This window comes from Adiantum capillus-veneris, chromosome 16, assembly GCF_014529385.1.
Source record: "Adiantum capillus-veneris isolate H3 chromosome 16, ASM1452938v2, whole genome shotgun sequence".
In the NCBI taxonomy this organism is placed as follows: Eukaryota; Viridiplantae; Streptophyta; class Polypodiopsida; order Polypodiales; family Pteridaceae; genus Adiantum; species Adiantum capillus-veneris.
This window is the reverse complement of record NC_140946.1, coordinates 145506177-145527188: the sequence shown is the minus strand read 5'-3', so window position 1 is coordinate 145527188 and position 21012 is coordinate 145506177. Positions and strand designations below refer to the sequence as shown.

The 21012-nt window shown below is 49.1% G+C and overlaps 1 protein-coding gene across 5 annotated transcripts in view; it reads left to right on the top strand.

Moving 5' to 3' along the window:
- LOC147440016 (uncharacterized) overlaps positions 1–21012 on the top strand; it is a 97324-nt gene that overhangs the window by 60991 nt on the left and 15321 nt on the right. For all 5 annotated transcript variants that reach the window (XM_086485714.1, XM_086485709.1, XM_086485713.1 and 2 more), the window contains one exon: positions 4264–4398. In XM_086485714.1, the coding sequence (XP_086341840.1) occupies positions 4264–4398 (135 nt within the window). The remainder of the gene's footprint in view (positions 1–4263; positions 4399–21012) is intronic.

Genomic DNA, 21012 nt, shown 5'->3' with positions numbered 1-21012 from the left:
AAAACCTCTCCTAAACCTTGCCTGTCCTGCTGCCCGTATGCCCTCTCTCTCTGCCCATCCACTTAACTCATGCTCAAGAATTGATGCATATAGCCTAGCCAGAGTGTGCCAACCATGATGGTTCGGTAATTCCCGGGAAGCATATGATCTCCCGACTTGAAGCTAGGCACAATAGTGGACATACTCCAAGTCTGAGGGAAACCTTCATACATGGCTCTATTAAACATCATAGCAAAAGAGGGTCTGCACGCATATCTCTCGCATGGATAAAGTGCTCTGCTACCAGACCATCATGATCTTGTGCTCTTCTTGTCGTCATCTTGTCAATGGCTTTCCTTACCCTCTCAGCAGTCAAGGTTTCTGGGCATGCCTCTGGAGTGTCAGGCAAAGGTGGTTGCCTAGATGCTGTATAGAGAGATGTAGCATATTCCCCCCATGTCTTTGTGGAAGTGATGGCTGGCGGTGGAGAGTGCTCATTGGAAAACCTCCATGCCTCACTAGAGTCCTGACTCATAAACAACTGATACAGATCACGCTCTAATTGAGATAGGTAAGCCCTCTTCTTTCGTCGCACTAGGCGGCGGAAGATAATACGTGACTGTCTATGTGTAGTAGTACCCATGAGCACCTCTCTCTGTATTCTGATCCTCGTCTCTCTACACTCCTCATCGTACCAACTCTTGTGAGGCCTAGTTTTTTTGGTACCGTGTGGTTGCCTAGACATACTTCCATATTCGTCCAAGTACGGAAACATACAAAAAGTGATTCAGTACTAGGCAAAAATTTTGGGGCAAATTTTTTTTGCCTACAGTTTTTTGGCCGCGCGAGTTGGGCTGCTGACTCTATTATGCAGGCATTGCAACACATCAGTGAGTTGCGAGCTGCGAATCAGCCCATCCTCTCGCCCTCTCTTGCTCACCTTCAGCTTCTCCCATGCCGACAAGCTAGTCTCTAAATTCTAATTTCTGAACTTTCTATGGTTTTGTGTTTTTGTATAAAGTTTAAAACATGGTGGTGTAGTATGTAGGCTTTTAAGCATCCTATGTAGTAGGCTATCTGATGTGTGGAATTTCCGGGTAGTCTCATCCGTACTTATTCCGTACTTTCGTACCCGTGTGCGTCCGACATGTGGTTGACGTATGGAAAAACTATGTTCTGAGACACGCTCCGAGATTGTCTGTGTGTAGGCTGGCTGTGGGGATATGCCTCTGATGTTGCATCATGCAACGTTTCTGTCAAAATCTGGGTGAGCTCATCTAGTGGTCGTCCTGGCTCCTGAGTGCATAGCTGCCTGTATATCTCATTAGTGTACATGCGATCCGTCTCCGTCGTGAAGGTATACTGAGTACGTGTGGAGGCCTCTCCCAATGGAGCTGTGTTGAACTGGAATGATAGAGTGAAAGACAAGATAGCATGATCGAGTGCTACCCCAACCGGTCTAGTTCCCACCACGAAATCCTGAAAGGAAGGAATGAGTCGTGGTGGAGCCATAACATAATCCACTGTACTAGCGCCATACCGATGTGGAAAGCATGTAAAACCACCAGCTACAGGGAATCGTTGTAGGCCATTCAAAATGGCCAATCCATGTGCAGTCCCCATATCAATCAAGTATCTGCCATACTCAGTGTGCTCCTCATTCTTTGATAATCTAGACAGTCCCATTTCTACAATATCAAGCTCCTGCATCAACTCCTCTGAGGTATCATAGAATACTGTCTGGTGGCGGGTAGTCCTAGCATTGAAATCCCCCAAGATAATAATGTCGCCGTCTCTGGAAAACTCCCATATATCATCATCTAAAATTATCATCATCTAAAATAGAGAAGGGGGACTGTCCTCTAGGTGATGCATATACTGACGTACTAGGAAGAAAATAGCAAATAGCGATGTAGAGATATCTGCCTGTCTCTGCCTTTAGTCTCACCCACATGTATCTCGCATGCTCGTCCCTCGAGCTATATGTATCAGAGACTGTAGCTCCTCCCTGAATAAGACTGCCACTCCTCTTGAACCTCGTCCTCTGCGCTCTGATCGAGTCTCCTGTCTGCAAGTTGTCTCCCATCTATATCCGCTCACATGGGGCATGGACTGCCCTGGGGCTTGATGCGTCTCAAAGTAGAAAATGATGTCTCTTCCTATGAAACTATCCTCAAAGGCCCCTACATCAAGGATAACCACTTGTCCATCCCTGTAGAAGGCCACTTTCCCCTTCTCTCGAGCTGTCATTATCTTGGGCATATTTTCTTTCATATGAGCAAGCTGTGTGAGTGTGAGGTCATCTCCAAGGAATATGCCCGTTTTCTTTAGTGTAGGACGCTTCTTCAAGAAGTCCTTTTTTGCCTCCATGGATGGGAAGCGCATGATTAGAGCTATTTCTTTTGAAGTCTCCCCATTTCCTTGTGTCTTCTTCCCTACCCTCCATGCCTTTGTATGGGTAGCCTCACTACCCATCATGCGGAGAAGTTCTTTGACTTCCCCTTCCACATCATCTCGGTCTTTTAGACCGGTTATTCTTATGTGCAAAGCTCTAGTCTTCCTTTGCTGCTCTTCTTCTAAAGTCATGTTGATGATTGTAGGGGTGGGGATAGACGTGGTTTCTTTCCCTTTCCCTTTCCCTTTCCTAGCGACTTCTATCCATTTCTCGGCCTCATCCGCTTTCTTCTGTGTCTTCGTGATTACATCCATCCACGAAGACGTCTTCGCTCCATTCTGTTTCTCTTCCTCTTTGATCATCCGTACCTATTCCTTGATGACCTTGATTTCCTCTTATCACCGAGGGCTAGAATGCACCTTCCTCTAGTCCATTGCTTGCTCCTCTCATAGTAACAGGGAATGGCCATTTTCAGGTCTCCGTTCCCCGTTTCCATCCCAATTTCCCGTTCCGGATTCTCGTTCCGTGTTTCAGACGGGAGTATTCGAAACATGGAATGGCATTTCATGCATGTTGCCGTTCCCCGTTCCCGTTCCGATTTCCCGTTCCGGGTAACTATGGAGCCTCCTCTATCAGCAAGATCTTGCTTGAGGGCTGAGACCTCTTCTTTGAGTGCTTGTGAATCCGCCTTAAGTGCTTGTATCACTACGTGCAGGTCCTCTTTCTCCTTCTTCCATTGCGTGCCTTTGTTGAGGAACATTGAAGAAGGTTGGCCTTCTCCTTCCACCATCCTTCCATCTTTGCTTTCCATTCCTTCATCTCCCTTTCCACTTGTGTTATCCACTTGTTTGTAAGCATGAAGGTCGCCTTCGTACGGGACTTGCAAACTGGTGAAGCGCTCATGACCTCCATCGTAATGGCCCGTGTGCGCAGACCAGCAGGGCTGCGCGAACAGTAAGTCTGCTATTGTGTGCCGCCTTATTACTGCCAATTGCCAGAGCAGTGACAATCCCAGCTACGAGTCTCCAATCTGGCAATGGTCCCAAAGTATCACAAATGCAAAGGAGCAACAAACCTGTGCTACCGATGGAGATGATGTCCTAAAGAGATGCACTGTGACCCCTTTTGTGTAATAGAGCCAAAAAGTGGACTCAACTCGCCCCGTCCTTGCCAATTTTGCAGCTTTAATGGAGAACTTCGCCAAGAGAGATTTCCTTTTCACATGCACTCAGAATGCAGGTCTTCCTGGGCTTCCCTCGCAGCGACAAGGGAGAAGTGCACTGAGCTGCAGCAGCAGGCAATGGAGACAGAAAGAAAAGAGCGGGTGCTGGGGAAGAAGCAAAATGTGTGTGGGCAGACAATTGCGTGAGCGTGTGTATTCGCGTGTGGGGGTGTGTGACAAATTGGTGTGTGTGTGTGGCGTGGGTGTGTGTGTGGTGAGTGAGAGGCGAAATGCTTTGTACCTTGCGTCCTGCTCGTTCAGCCCTGTCCTGCGCGCTCTGCCCGCGTTCAGCCCTGTCCTGCGTGACTTGCTCCCCCTGCTGCTACCGCAAGGGCTGTCTCTGCTGCCACACGAACCCCTGCCTCTGTCTGCGGGCTGCTGCTAAGAGAGAAACTGTGTCCCGCTGCAGAGGGAGAGAGACCTGTGCGCTGCTGCTTATAGAGACCTGCGCTCTCTGCTGAGAGAAACCTGCGCGCTGCTGCCTGCCATGAGAGAACCTGCGTCAGGCCTGCTCGCTGCTGCTTAGAGAGACCTGCGCGTGCTGCTGAGAGAAACCTGTGCGTTGCTGCCTGCCATGCTTAGAGAGAGAGAGAGAGAGAGAGAGAGAGAGAGAGAGAGAGAGAGAGAGAGAGAGAGAGAGAGAGAGAGAGATTTATTTTACTTGCAGGAGTCACTCTCTTAGTTTTGGGACTGTCTGAAGGAATTTCTGACCGTGATTTAGCAAGCTTATTTCATCCGTATGGTGCAATTCTCTATGCAAAAGTAATGCTGGATGCCAAGTCTGCACAGCATCAATTTTATGGTAATGTTTCCTCTTAACTTTATCAATGCAAGGTACCATAGTTTTTTGTTGCAGATATGTTACTAAGCATATGGCTATTCAAAGAGGTCAAGAGATGTTTGGATCTTACAGACACCAAAGAAGTTTTAGTTGTCAGCTTTATAAACTCAGATTAGCAATACGGGCGCTTAAGGAGTGGCTGCCATATATTGACAAACCTTTGTTTTGTTGAACACACTTCGTGTATCAATTGGATTGTTGTGCTGTAGGCTTCTCAGTCATCACACTGGGGTAACATCTAAGGAGACTCACATGTCTGATTCTGGTCATGTTAAGTTATTGGGCTGAGATACAAGAGACTAACGATTGTGCCTAGAATTGCCTAGAAAAGTCTAGCAGTTTTACGTAGTGGCCGCTCTGGCAGCCCATTTCATTAGGTCTACTATTGTGAATGTCACCAAAGGTAGAGCTTGTCAACCAAGTCTTTGAACTGCACTTAGCTTTCCACCATTGAAGTGAGTGGCACAGGTTGGTAGTAGGAAAACTAGTTAGCACCAAGTATATAGCATGCCTGACGTACTTGTATATTAGTGCCGATAATCTTTGTGCATGTCTGCCCTACTCTCCAACAGGATAGATACAGCAGTGTATGTCTGGCCATTGTAAAAGTTTCCCAAAATTCCCCAGTTTATATATATAATCAATGGCATCATTCCTCAAAGATTTGGCTGAGTTTCTTCATACCATTCATGACCTAGTGGATACAAAGGGGGCACACTACCTCATATCTTGAATTCTGTTTGAAGTTGGCTAACACACTTGAACAGTAGTTTGTACCAGTTCGAGAAATTGGGACGTTTGCACGTTTTCTAAAAAATCAGTCCACCAAATTTAGCAAAATTCAAGACATTAGGTAATGTATCCCCTTTGTATCCACTAGAAGTGTCAAAGTAGGCAGCAGAAGATGCAATGAAGGCAAGAATTGGCTTGCGATCCGGTGGACACCTCGACTCCAATCTAGAGCACCTGCAATGCCACATACATGAACAAGGTACTTGTGGAGAAGAGAGATTACTGAGGTAGAAAGAGACGGACATCGGGGGGGGGGGGGGGGGGAGATAGATAGATAGATAGTTCTATTATCGTCCTGGGAGGTCAAATATGACCTATGGGACCAAATGAACATGTCACGTGGTGTGAGTGGAGTTCATAAGTGACTCTCGATGCTCAAAAATGGCTGAAATGAGCGTCGCAATAGAGAGTCCACATCGTGGTTGGGAGAGGAAGGTATGTAGGGAGAGATCATGGCTGAATATATGGGAAAAAGAGGACCTAATGTGGTTAAAAGCTGAGCACTCAAGTAGTGTGTGGTACTCACTCTCTCGCACTTGACGAGGGCATAAGGTGCAAAGTCGATGACACTCCTCGCCAGTGCCCCAACGCTCTGTCTCGCAGCGTAGAGAATGGGAGCTAAGACGAATGGAGGCAATGGTGCGGATCGCACTCAACGGGATGGGCTCAAGGATGTAGGAATGGGTTTGGTTACCTTGTTCCGAGAAGAAGAGAGATTTGTAGTTTGGGGCAACGTGTGTGGTGTAATGGCTGAAGCGAGAACCTCCGGATTTCTCCCAAGCCGTGATACATTGGCGTTGTAAGAAGGCCTCATTAACTTGGGAGTCGATCGACGCATCCTTGACCAAGTGACATGCATCCCATCTTCCAAACCATTTCTTGATATCAAGCATCCACCCCGAAGTTAGTATTTTGCTCTTGCATGTCTTTTGAACCATTTGACTTGCTTCATATGCGATTCTAGGAAGTCGATGCAAAGGGCTACGTTGTGTCTTACGCATGTACTCCACAACCCTTTGCATGCCCAAGACCTCAATGGGAAGCAATCCGGACTCGAGAAGTAAGAGCATGTAGGGTGTTTGTGTCTTGACTTGGAGAAAGTTGGTGAGAAAACGCTTTTGGACATTCTCAAACTCTTTCCAAGTAGACTTCCCGATGCTTCCACCCCACACCTCCACTCCATAAAGAAGCACCGGTGTCACCAATGTGTCAAAGAGGTACTTTTTGAGAGCCCAACACTTGATCTCTCCTGCATTGCACATGTTCTCAAATGCATAATAGGCCCTCTTTCCGGCTTCCAAGCGATGCATTGCACAATCCTTCCATTTATGATTGGATGGAACCTCAAGGCCAAGGTACTTGAAGTGATCTACCACTTCAAGTTTCTCATTGTTATATACAATGCATGGATTTTCATCATTGAGGGTCTTTACAAGCATAACCTTGGTTTTGGATCCATTCACGATCAGCCCGCTATGTAGGCAAAAGCGTTCCAAGACACTCATAAGCTTTTGTGCATCTTCTAAGATATGTGCCAAGAGCACTACATCATCAGCATAAAGCAAAAGCATGATCACCGCATTTCCAATCTTAACCTCTTCTATGCCTTCTTGTTGCATAAAGTCAAGAACCATGCATTCCAATTCATCAATGAGTAGCCCAAAGAGGGTTGGGGAAAGTGGGCATCCTTGTTTGACACCAATAGTGCTTGCAAAAAATTCTGAAATTCCATCTTCCATACGTAATCGACATATCACTTTTTGGTAGATGCGAAAGACTGCATGCATAAATTCTCTCGGCACTTGAAGGCTTTGCATACGTCTCCAAAGATTTCCTCGCGGTACCATGTCAAAAGCTTTCTTGAAATCCACAAAGCAACAATACAACTTTTTTCCTTTCAATCGAGACGCTTCCATAAGAACTCGGAGAGTGACAAGGTGATCAATAGTGCTATGATGCTTTCGAAAACTTGCTTGGCCAAGTGCACGTTTGCCATTCTTTTCAGCCCATTCACTTATCTTCATCTCCATGATACATCCAAATAACTTTGCCATTAAAGAACCAACCTTTATAGTGCGATAGTTGTTCACATTGTTTACATCTCCTCCTTTGTGCAAAGGTTTGATCCAATTTGCAATCCAATCATGAGGCATGCCATACTGAAGTGCAAGGTTAAACATATCGCATATCCAATATCGTGTTTTCTTGCTTGTCCATTTAATCATTTCAGCCTTGACACCTTGAAGGTCACCTGCCTTGCGAGTAGCAAGTTTCTCAAGCGCACGGCATACATCTTCAATGGTAAAGAAGGGAGACATAAACGGAAGGGAGCTACAACACTCCATCTTATCAACATTGGGTTGCTCATAGAGATTCTTACAATGCATATACATATCTTCAAGAGTCAAGTCACCAAAGCTCTCAACGCGCTTGCCTTTTAGATTTTGCCAAAACTTGCCACATGCATGTGCTTTCTCTTGTGCTAAAAGAAGTTGTTTTTCGACTTCCCACCTTCTCCTCTTCTTTTGAACAAGTGCTTTGTATGTGTGTGAACATTCCAAGTAAACTTCCTTGTCTTTGATTGCATCCAATCTTAGCAAGTGTTTTCGGGCTTGACTACATTCCATGTCAAACCATTTCTTCTCGGTGCTACCCTTCTTAGACCTTTTGCAAGACATGTGTTTCACCGAAAAGCATTCCTTCGCACAAGAGAAAATTACTTCTTTGAAAACTTTCCACTTGCATTCTAATGTTGGGCTCTCTTGATGCTCTATCATGCTTAACATTTGGTCCACCATATCAGCATATATAAGTGCTCGTTTGAAGTCTAGACGTAGGTACAAATGATTCACATCATGATTGGAGGCTACATGCTCGGGCCGTTTACCACACTTGAGGTCAATACATAACATTCTATGATCCGATTCCGGATTCCATTCACCAAGTGTAAAGCTTTGTATGCATTCTAGAGTGGCTTCCAAGAACAACATATAGTCAATCACGCTAGCACCGTTGTGCTTTCTACATGTAAAGTCATTGGTGCCTTGCCATAGAGATACACCATTTGCAATGAGCATTCCGGTACTATTGCACATATGTAGAAGTGACTTTCCATAGTGATCCACTTCTTTTGCATCATTAGAACTTCGATTATACATGTATGAGTTATCCATTCTTCTTGAGACATGCGGCATGTCTACTTGTTGTGTGTCGTGTTGTAGCATATTTGTGCGAGCATTCATGTCTCCAAAAACAATGACTTCACCTTGATCTTTGTAATGAGCAATGTCTTCCTCTAGTTCAATAAAGGGCTGATCTCTATCCATATTCAAGCAAGCATAAAAGTTGGAGTCATAGTGAGGAATGTAGCAACCGGCCACAAACATGACTTGACCATTTGGTGGGCTGATTTTCAGCCATAAGTAGCGTTTATACTTATCTTCTTTGACAATGGAAACATCTTTCAAACCCTTTTTGGTCATACATGCTACGCCTCCTTGGCCTCTTCGTTGCTTTGCATTTTTGGCCCACATCAAAGAATGCACATCGTATTTGTCAAATCCAAAAATTCGTTGCGCATCATGCTCCCATGTTTCGACAAGAAGTATCACATCGGAGTCATTGGTAAGCGAGAGAGAGAGAGAGAGAGAGAGAGAGAGAGAGAGAGAGAGAGAGAGAGAGAGAGAGAGATGAAATGTTATATTAGCGTCTTCAAAAGGCCAAAATGACTCATGAGACCAACACTTAAAACGCAGTGAATCTGATACAATGTCTGAGTACGAAAAATTAAAGTAAAGGTATTGAAATGGAATTGTGTAGGATATGGGGGGGGGGGGGGGGGGGGGGGGGGTGGGGGGGGGGGGGGGGGGTGGTCAAAGTAGTGAAAACAGTCCCAGACATCTTTGGTCCTCATACCCATGACTCTAGAGAGTTGTCTTCTCTAAACAGACAGTGAAAGCGGCCTCGTATCTCATAGTAAACTAGGCAGTGGCATGGGTAGTGCAACTTTGTCTCAGGCTCCATGTGACATTTGGGAGATGTCCTGACCTTTGCTAGAGAGAGAGAGAGAGAGAGAGAGAGAGAGAGAGAGAGAGAGAGAGAGAGAGAGAGAGAGAGAGAGAGAGAGAGAGAGAGAGAATGAAATGAAATGTTATATTAACGTCTTCAAAAGGCCATAATGACCTATGAGACCCGAAAGTTACCAAGTGGTGGATCTGATACAAAGTCAGAGTAACAAAATAACAAAATAACCTAACAACAGTACAAAACAAAGATATATACTATGGGGTCCTAAGTTGATCGATGTGAACCAAGCAAAAGACTAAGCAAAAAATGGGCGGCTTGTTGGGATAGCTGAATCACAAGAGATCTAGCATCGGTCGTTGGCGAATCTCATCAATTTCCTCCATGGTTAGTAGTTTGACCGGGCGTCGTGCATGCCTGGCTAGCGTGCTCCGAATTTTCTGTCATAGTCTCCGTCGATGCTGTGTAGTTCTTCGTTGTCGCGGGCGTCTGGATTTCCCCAGTTCAATCGCTCGGTCAATCAATGTGCCTCTGGTGTGAGACGAGGGGGAGCTCTGCTGTGAGAGTGGCTCTTGCGGTCCCGTGCCTGCTCTGAAGAAGTCTGTGTTCCATCTTTGAGACTGGCTAGCCTCGCCATTCATCAGGCTATCTCTGTGTCTGCGCAGCTCGAGCAAGAACAAACCCAGACATCTCTGATCTTCATATCCGATGACTCTTGAGAGTGGTCCAAAACCTTCTCTGAATAAGCAATGGAAGCGGCCTCGTATCTCGTAGTAGACGGGGTAGCGACATGTAAAGTGTAGCTCTGTCTCAGGTTCCATGTTACACAAGGAGCATGTCCTGTCCTCTGCTGCTACTCCCCTGTATCTCCCCGTCTCAATCCACAACTGGTGAGAAGATGTGCGTAACTGGCCAATAGCACATCGTATCCCATGAGACAAGTGGGTATCCATATATCTGGGTCTCGCCACAAAACCATCTTCCGTAAGCTAGAGAAGATGGTCTTTGTAAAAAGCCATCTTCGTGCCCAATTCTTGTGCTGGTTGTATCCATGTCCTTCTGGTGTCTAGCTGGGTCATGTCTTGGCGTATGAGCTTGGTGATCTCTGACTGTGTAAGGGTGAGAGATGGTGCATCCAGTGAGTAATGGAATGGTGGCAGCCGGTCTATGCTGAACCCATGTGCCTGAAACCATGATGTCATCTCCCCATACCAGCATGTTGTATCTCCTTGTATGGCTAACTGACGAGAGGATTCAAGTGCTATGCGAGCATATCTGTCTCTAAGAAGTGCCCATGTGCGGTTTATGAAGGAGACTGATCTGGTGAGCGCCTCCACCACAAGTGGGGGGGCCGCTAGCTCTGCTCGGACAATAGCCCGTGGTACTGATGCCTTGGCTCTAATGAGCCGCGAGATCATAGAGACGAGAGGTTTCTCCATGTTCCCCTATCCGTCTGAGCGACCCGTCCTCTCGTGGTGATCCAGTGAAGGTCCCCATATCTCGGTTCCATAGAGCAATGCTGAAGCCACCAAGGTGTCAAAGAGCTAGAGCTTCGTCCGGGGCTCCTGAAACTGAACCTGCGAACACATCCTCTCCAATCTACCTAATGGTGCGTGGGCTCTAGTAAGTCTGGTTTCTGCTGCTCTTTTGAGTGAGAATGTAGGTCCACTAAAAACCACTCCAAGGTAACTATAAGCGTCTGTGTAATCCAGAGTCTCCTGGCCGTATGTGAGTGTAGGTGCTGACCTCCTGATCCACTGTGGGGTGGTATTAAACACCATAACCTTGGTTTTACCGAGGTTGAGAGACAAACCACTTTAATGGGCAAACGTATGCAGAGCATCCAATTGACGTTGCATTCCCTCTGGGGATTCGGAGATCAACACTATGTCATCAGCATATAACAAAAGTGGAATCCATGTCCCTGCCAACTGAGCACCTTTATCCCCATCGTTGTCAATGTAGTCAGAAATCTCATCCACATACATACCGAAAAGAGTGAGAGAGAGCGGGCAGCCCTGCTTCACCCCAATAGTGGAGTGAACCGGTGTAGAAAGTCCCTCCGGGGTGCGTACATGCCCTACTACTGATCTGTACAATGCCATGATCCCCCAAATGAGTTCTGTGGGTACTCCCATTTCCTGTAATCTGCGCATCAGTCTAGCTCTGGGTACCGTGTCGAAAGCTTTGCGGAAGTCCACAAAGCTACAATAGATCCGTCTCCCATGAGATCTGCCTTCCTCGATGATGGCCCTGAGTGTTAGGATATGGTCAAGAGTAAAAAAGAAGCCTCTCCTGAATCTTGCTTGCCCAGTTGCACGTATTCCTTCCCTCTGTGCCCATCTACTCAGCTGTTGCTCAAGAATGGATGCATACAACCGTGCCAGTGTGTGCCCAATCATAATAGTGCGATAATTCCCAGGCTCCATGGGGTCTCCTGATTTGACGATAGGTACGATCGTAGATAGGCTCCAAGTGTCCGGTAGGCCCTCACACATGGCACGGTTAAACATAACTGCTAGAAGCTCTGCTAGTAGGTCTTTGGCATGCATGAAATGCTCAGCTACTAGGCCCTCATGATCATATGCTCTCCCAGTCTTCATCCTGTCAATGGCTTTCTTCACCATCTCAGCAGTGAAAAAGACACATGTATGTGGGCATGGGTCTGGGGGGTTGGGTAGGGGCGGCTGTCCAGGTACTGTGTACAAAGATGATGCGTACAAACCCCAGGTCTCTGTGGAGGAAATAGCAGGGGGGGGGGGGGGGGGGGGGGACTGCTCATGAAAGAGCCGCCACGCCTCACGCGAGTCTTGACTCAAGGATAGCTGATATAGATCCTGTTCGAGTCTAGCCAGAAAAGCCCTCTTCTTCTACCCCATCAGGCGTTGGAAGTCCATCTGTGACTGTCTGTGAGTGACGTCCCCCAACAACACCTCCCTCTGAAGTCTGGCTCTAGTCTGGCGGCACTCCTCATTGTACCAGCTATTTTGAGGCATGCTTCCAAATCAGCGGCTCTGCTCAGGCTGGGTGTGTGTGTATGCTTCAGCTGCTTCCTCATGTAATGTCTGTGTCAGTATAGTAGTTAGCTCCTCCAGAGGTCGCCCCGGGTTCTCAGTGCATAGGCGTCTGTAGATTCCATCCATGTATACAGAGTCCGTCTCCCTTGTGAATGTGTAGCGAGTAGGGACTGCTACTCGTGGCTTGTGTGCTGCACTGAAATGGAAGGAGATGGTCATCGACACCAGAGCATGATCCACCGCCACCCCCACCCCCACCGGTCTGGGCCCAACTGTGAGATCCTCGATACTAGAGATGAGATTCAGTTGTGCCATGACATAGTCCACCTTGCTGGCTCCATGTGTGTGTGGGAAGCATGTAAAGCCTCCCGCAGTAAGAAATCTCTGTGGGCCGTTCAAGATGGCCAATCCATGTGCAGTGCCCATGTCTATCAGGTGTCGCCCATACTCATTATATTCCATATCGTGTGATAGTCTGGAAAGGCCCGTCTCTGCCACATCTATCTCTCTTAGCATCTCCTCTGAAGTATCATAAAACACTGCCTGGTGATGGGTAGTCCTAGCATTGAAGTCCTCGAGGATGATAATGTCACCGTCCCTAGAGAACTCCCATATGTCATCATCCAAAATAGAGAAAGGGGACTGTCCTTTGGGTGGTGCATAAACTGATGTACTCGGGGGAAAGTAACAAATAGCTAGATAGAGGTATCTGCGTGTCTCTGCTTTCAGTCTCACCCACATGTACCTAGCCTGCTGGTCCCTGCGGGCTATATGTATCAGTGGCTGCAGATCCTCTCTAAATAACACTGCCACTCGTCCCGAGCCCCGCCCTCTGTGCTCTGAGCGTGTTTGAGAGAGAGAGAGAAAGAGAAAATGACAAAGAGAGAAAGAAAGAAAGAAAGAAGAAAGAAAGATTTTTAACGTCTATGTCAGGCCGAAATCGGCCTATGAGACAAATCAAATGTACATGGTGTGTATGTCATCCGTCTATCGGAAAGACAAATGAAACAAAAACTAATACAAAACTAAACTGAGTGTAGGTAGTGGGGTATCTGAGGAGGGATGGAGCTCTATCTCTAGGGGTATATGCATGTCTATATGCTCAAGGTAGTACAATCATGAGAATGCATCAAGCTATCTAGCTCCATCCTGTACTAATGGGGGGATGTAAGGTGTGGTACATGGGCGGGTCTGGTGCCAAGGCTGCCCGGATGAAAGCTGTCGGGTCGGCCCTCATCCGGGCCACTCGCTCCTCAGTGGCACGGCGCTCCCGGGCTCGGATCTCCTCGATCTGTCGGTGGTGGGAGCTCGCGCCCCTGTAGCCTGTGACTCGTGGTCGTCGTCTAGCTCGGCTCACCTCCGCCTGTGGGAGTGTCACTCCCCTCTGAGTGTCTGGTGGGGGAGGGGCGGTAATCCTCTGAAAGAAGTCTGTGAGCTGCGACTGTCTCCCCTCTGTCTGTGTAGCTGTGTGTGGCTGTAGTAGTGTGTCCCGATGGCTCTGTATCTCTAGTAAGAACCGTCCGAGCTGTCTCTGATCTCGAGAGTCCATGATCTCTCGGAGAGTGGGCTGTCCTCTGAATAGGGCCTCATACCTGCCTCTGATCTCAGTGTACGCTCTGCATCTACATACAAAGTGCTCCTCACTCTCCACCTCCTCTGTGCAGGCTCTGCAGACGCGCTCCTCCCTGGGAACACCAGTATGTCTCCCGATCTCAATCTCTAACCTGTGTGAAGCCACTCTCAGCTGACCAATCGCCACCCGTGAGCTATGTGGCATATATGTGTCCATGTAGCGTGGTCTCTATATGAACCCCCCGGACAATATGGTGAGAAACTGGTCTCTGTAATCTGACATCCTCGTCCCCAAGCCAGGTGACTCCCAGACTCTCCTAGTGTATAGCTGCCACAGATCCTGTCTCAGTACCAAGTTCCTCTCACTGCGAGAGAGGTGAACATATGGTGAGTGGGGGTTGTATTGGAATGGTGGTAGGCTCTCCATGTCAAGACCGTGTCCCTCAAACCATGCTCTGACCTGTGAGTACCATGCTCTCTCATGCCCACTCTCTGATAGCTTTATAGCTGCCTCAAATGCTCTACGAGTAAGTCTGTCAGGAGGTAGCTCTCTCATCCTCTGGATGAAGCAGACTGTCTGGAATAGTGCCTCTACCACCATGGGTGGTGTGGCGAGCTCGGCTCTAATAATGTCATGTGGCACTGTCTTCTTGCTGCGGAGCAAGCGTGAGATCATACATATCTGTGGCCTCTCAAGCTGTGTCCACTGGTCAGCTGTCAATCCTGGTGCCCATACTGCCGCCGAGTACATCAAGGCCGGGGTGACTAAGGTGTTGAAAAGCCACCCCTTCGTGCGGGGTTCCTGAAAGTGTGCCTGGTGGCATCTCCGCTCTAGCATGGCCAGAGCTGCATATCCTCGGGTGAGCCTGTCAGCAGCAGCCTGCCTCATAGTGAAGGGTCCTGGTAGGCTGGTGAATGTGATGCCAAGGTAGACATAGGAGGTGACTACATCAACCTGTCCTCCTGCTGCTGTGAAGGTGGCAGCGCTCCTCACTGCACTGGATGTGTGAAAGATCATAACCTTGGTTTTGCCAAGGTTCACAGTCAACCCCCTGTGTGTGCTGAATTCGTCCAAGGCCTCAAGATGGCGTTGCAAGCCCTCGGGTGACTCTGAAATCAACACAATATCATCAGCATATAACATGATGTGGACCGGAGTACCTGCCAAGTCGCTCCCCCCTCCCCCTGCTCGCAGTATGTAGTCGGAGATCTCGTCGATGTAGAGCCCAAAGAGTGTCGGGGAGAGTGGGCATCCTTGCTTAACACCAATGGTGCTAGCAATGGTCTCTGAAAAACCGCCTGGGCAACGAACTCGACCCGTCACCTTCTCGTAGAGAGCATATATGGCCCAAATCATCTGTGTTGGTACCCCAATGCTGTGAAGGCGCTGGAAGAGTCTCTCGCGTGGGACTGTGTCAAAGGCCTTGCGGAAATCCACAAAGCAGCAGTAAAGCCTCTTCTTCCGCGCCTTTGCCCCATCAATGAGGCAGCGTAGAACGAAGATGTGATCAGTGGTGGAGAAAGCTCGTCTGAAACGTGCCTGGCCTGGAGCTCGTAAACCCTCGATCTCTGCGTAGTAGCTGAGCTGTGCCTCAAGTACTGCTCCATATAGCTTGGCCATCGTGTGGCCAATCATGATAGTCCTGTAGTTCCCTGGATCCAGGGTGTCGCCAGATTTGTGGATAGGCACTATGGTGTGCTGTGTCCACTCCTCTGGGAAGCCCTCCCCTATAGCCCGGTTGAAGACATGTGCAATCAACGGGGCTATAGTGGAGGCCGCATAAATGATGTGCTCACTCTGTAATCCAGTATGGTCAGCTGATCGTCTGTGCTGCATGCGGCGTATGGCCCTCTCTACCATCTGTGCTGTAAAGAAGGAGGAGCACGTGGGGCGTGGCTCGTGTGGCTGTGGGATAGGAGGCTGTCCTGGCACCTCGTAAAGTCGCTCTGCATAATCATGCCATATCTGTGGATCCTCAATAGCTGTAGTCGGACGTGGCTCGCGCAGGGTGCGCCATGCTGTCGCGCTATCCATGCTCATGAATAGGCGGTATAGCTCAAGCTCATGTGCCTCTTCGAATGCTCGCCGCTCTTGGCGTGTCACCGTCTTCATATGCCGTCTGGCCTCTCTCTCTGTGATCTCTCCTAAGGCTCGCTGTGCGCGGAGGCGTCGGTATAGCTCTCTGCACTCATCATCATACCAGCGGTTCTGAGGCATAGTCCCGGGGGGGGGAGTGCGTCCTGTGTGAGTGGTGTGTGGAAAGGAGCTAATAGCTGAAGTGTGGAGAACGGAAGAGATATGTGATGTGAGAACTGAGAGTGGTGTGGATAGGTGGAGGAGGCATAGGCCATGCATGGCTGAGTAAAGAGAGGCTAGCTCATGTGTGAAATGGATGGTGGTGTGTGGAGTGTGTGCTGTGGAGCTGTGTGGGATGGTATCTCCGGTGATGGAGAAACAGAGGTATGTGTGGTCGGCTCCGATGGGTATGGGTGGAATGGTGAAGGATGTGATAAGGTGTGTAGCCTCCCTGGGTCCCAGAATATAGTCGACCGTACTCCCCCCTCCCTCTGCAACTCCATGTGGCATACAAGTCAGGCCCCCTGAGGTGGGCCACTGGACCATCCCGTTATAAATAACGAGACGGTGCTGGGAGCCAAGTCGAAGTAGATGTCGTCCGTAGGCTATGACTGGAGCTCTGTCTGCTGTATCTCTCATAGTAGCCTCCTCATCTAGAGTGTGTAGTGCCTCTGGGTCCTCGTGGTCATATGCCTCACACTGCTCACTGCGCGTACGAGCATTGAAGTCTCCCATAAGGAAGACTTCACCCAGTGTGGAGTACTCCATAATCTCCTCCGTGAGGCATGCGTATGGTGACTCCTGCTCAATAGGGGCGAATCTGGAGCCTGTGGGAGCAAAGTAGCAAAGGGCAATGTAGACGATCCTGTCTCGTGAGAGCTCGAGGCGAATCCACATGTAGCGGGCCTGTGGGTCCCGGGCAACAATCTGTAGTCTACTGTGAAGCCCCTGTCTAAAGAGTATGGCCACTCTTCCTGAGCCACGAGTGGTGTGCTGGCGCATACATCCCCGATGTAGAGACTCCCACTGGAATCCATGTATCCGTGGTAGCCCTCTCTCTGGGCTCTCGTGTGTCTCTGTAAGTAGAATGATGTCTCGACCTCTCATCACCTCCTCAAGTCTCTCTGGGTGTGTCCATAGGTCTCCATTGCAATTCCAAACCGTGACATGAATCTCCTCGTGTGTCCCACAGGCCGCGAGTCCCTATGCGATGGTCTTGCCATCAATGATAACCCTACCATCTCGATATACTGCCTTCTTCCCTTCTTTGCGGGCTTGGTGGACTCTAGGCATGCACGCGCGACGGTGATCTTGTTGCATCTTTGTGAGGTCATCATCAAGATAAATCGGGGGGCCTTCTAGCCCTCTCAAGATGACCCTCTTTCGGAGGAAAGAAGTTCGAGACTCCTCGGAGGCGAATTGGAGGATGAGAGCTCTCTTCTTTGGATCTTTGCCGGCTCTCCAAACTTTGGAGAAAGGGATTTCTTCTTCCTTGTATCCCACTTTCTTGCATAAAGCTTTCCCATCGTTCTCGGGTGTAGACCCTTCTTCTTCTTTGATGCCGGTCACTCGCACATTGAGACGGCGAGCTTGTCGCATCTTCTCCTCCTCGATGGTTGTGTGTACGATGAGTACCTCATCTTTTTGGGCTTCCTCTCTTGCAACCTTCTTGATGTTCTTTTTGACCACTTCGACCCATCCTTCTTTGGTGGCCTCTAATTTGTCCTCAATGCTTGCGGTGAGGGCTTTGGTGATCTCCTCCTTGAGGGCTTCCTTAGCCTCCTCTTTAATCTCTCCTTCTTCGGGGGTGAGGGATGTGATGGAAGCATGAAGGAGATCGATTTGTGCCTTCATCTCTTCTTGCTCTTTCCTCCATCTCTCCCTCTCCTTCCCGTTCTCCCGTTCCCTTCTCTCCTTCTCCTCTTTGAGATTTTGTATTTCCGCTCTCATGTCCTCCTTCTCTTCGTTCCATAGCTTGATGAGGGCGGCTTTCTCCTCCTCCCATATCTCTCTCTCCATCCGCCATTCTTTCATGTCCTTCTCCAATTGTGCAAGCCTCTTGTTCGTGAGCATGAACGTTGTCTTCATTGTCGATGCCGGCGTCTTGATGATGGGGGAAGACATGGCTGTCTTCGTAACTACCCTCTCTTCATATTGTGAAGAAGAGGGGAGAAGGGGAAGAGAGGGAGTACTTGTGTGTATGTGTGTATGTGTGTAGTGTGTGTGTGGGTATGTATCCGTGTGTGAGAGATTGGGGGCAGCGGGCCTGGTGCACTTGGTAATGCTGCCACAGTGAGGCAGCGGCAAGTGCTACAGCCTTGGCAGCGTGCAGTCGCAACAAGTCAGCTACAACGGGTTCAACAGCAGCAGCAGTGGCGTGCGCAGGGGGTGAAACAGCAGCAACAGTGGCGCGCACAGGGGGCAGCAGCAGTGGCGCGCGCAGGAGCAGCAGCAGTGGCGCAGGGGGGAGAGAGAGAGAGAGAGAGAGAGAGAGAGAGAGAGAGAGAGAGAGAGAGTCCAAGCTTCACTTCGGGTCTTGCTTTTACAGTTTGCCAGTCTCGCCCATTCTTCATAGCGGCTTTTCCGGTCTCGAGTGCTACGCACGGCGCTCCATCACCACTTGCCTGTTGCGTGGACTGCACTGGCGACCTGTTGACACGCATCGACTCCAAAGTACAACACTTGGCTCAGCATGCCTTGGTTGGCCGGATGATTGGACAGTCTCCACCTCGATCTTCTATACGTGATTGGTGTCAGACTGCATCGGGCACTACTCAGGGACGAATCTCGGAGCTTACATTCCGTAGCAGGGGCATCTTCATGGTATGTCTTTCAGATCCCGCCACTGCCTCAGCTCTCCTGGCTCGCTCTCCGATACTCTCTGATCGCAGGATGATATACTTGACGAGGTGGTATCCCGAGTTTTCCACTGAGGAGTTTGACAGTCGACACCTTATTCCCAGATTCCCTCTGACGCTCTCCTTCCCAGATATGCCTCTCCATTTTATTGATGAGCATCTCCTTCAGATGATTGCTGCTCATTTTGGCACGGTAGTTCCAGGATCCTGCATCTTCTCATCTGGCCCACCTTGCATTCAGGTCTTGGTGTTTGGGGATACTTCATTACCAGATACAGTTATTGTGGCTGTGCGCGATCGAGACTACTCTCTCCGAATGGTAGTCACTGGCCGCCCAGGACAGTGCTTACGCTGTCACGAGATGGGACACTTGGCTCGAGATTGCCCCACCCTGCCACGTCATCGGCGGCAACAACAATCGGCTCGTGGCAACCATGCTCAGCCACGTGGTCAGCGTCAACAGCCGGTTCCTCCTTCTACTAGTAAAGCACCTCAACAGCCTACAGGCGCTCCTCGAGCTCCGACCCTCCATGTTCCTCCCTTTGCTTCAGCTCCCACTGAGGCAGCATGGCAGACAGTGGGTCGTAATCATTCCTTCCGTCCTCATCAGCAATCAACAACGCAGCCAGCCCCCAGTGTTACCTCTCCTGCTCCCTCTCAAGTTTCCACCACCCCCTTACCCCCTGCATCTCCTCGCCATTCTTCTTCTTCTCCACAGGATCACTTACCTCTCTTACCAGCACCTCCTTCACCTGCAGTTCCCCCGCCCGCTCCTTCCCCTCTTCCCGAGGTCCCTGTTCCCATGCAGATGGATCATTCACCGCTACTACCTCTCCCTTCTCCTCCTCTTCCTCTCGCCCTTACTCTCCCCCCTCCACCTTCTGGTCCTCCCCCTCCCTCAGCAGCTCATACTTACGTCCCACGGAGTTTTCTCAGCTCTTGCCCTCTTTCCTGGGGCACTCACCGGGCTGAGATGTGCGGTGACTCAGAAGGGCAATTGCGGGTGCAACTCTACCTTATGCATCACAAGAGAGGTTGTGTTCCCTCTTTAATAGGCATTAGCTCTCAGCCTACCCATTCCTTTTTCCTTCCATTCCACGCTGCTCAGGAATGGTCCGAGGATCAGGTTCTACATTTTGTGCACGCACAGACTATGGCTCAGCTTCATTTATGGTTGTCTACTTCCGCTCCTGATGTTTTGTCTCCTCACTACCCTTCATGTATTGGTGCTATGGAGTGGAGTGATGTTTATGCTTGCTATTCATTGCCTATGGTCATTCATGTATCCTCAGATGTGGTGCTTCCTATGTCTATGCGCATTTGGGGTGTCAAAGCTGCAGCATCGGTAATGCAATGTAAACAAGCTGAGGTGCGCAGTTGGTGCAATGAGACACCATATCTTAGAGAGGGCTTGCGGGTTCCTTTCCTACGCCTGAAGCTCACCCCTTGGATGGCCCAGCTGCCTCCAAGAAGATGCGCAGTTAGTCAGATGCTATACAAACTCTTTCATGCTGTCTATGGATTTACATGTAGTTTCTTGGAATGCTAATGGTTTACAGACTTCTCGGGTAAAAGGTTCCCGTAAGCTTTTACTTCGCAGAGATTTACACGCTCATGTAGTGGGCACTATGGATATATTACTAGTACAGGAGCATAAGATTGCCACTCCTTTTGGCAATCTCATGCCCTCGGGCGCCCGCACTTTTTGGGAGCCTGCTCTAGGCCTTCATGGAGAGAGTTGCGGTGTATGCATTTCAGTGGGGCCACGTTACTTGGCCTTGGTTCAGCAGCATGGCACACTTGTCGCTGGCAGAGCATTTTATGTTTCTATTCGGATTCGGGAATCTATCATTGGTTTTATGTCAGTCTATGCACGCACTACCCCTCGGGAAAGGGCTACTTTTTGGTCCTCCTTGGTTGTTGTTCTACCTGCTGTAGACTCTTGGGTTGTTGGGGGTGACTTCAACAACGTTGAGAGCGACTCTGATTGGCGAGTCATCACACCTCAAGTTCTATCATCCATTTCTCCCGATGAGCAGCTAGCTTGGGATCGATTTCTTCTAGCTATTCAAGGTGTTGACGCCTGGCACATACCCTCTTTTGGTCACCACCCTGCTACACTTCATTACTCTTGGGGGTTTCAGAGACAGCAGGGGAGATTATTAGAGCGACTTGATCGTTTTTACATTGGCCCTTGGGCAGTAGCTCTAGGCGGATTTACTACTATATGGAGAGA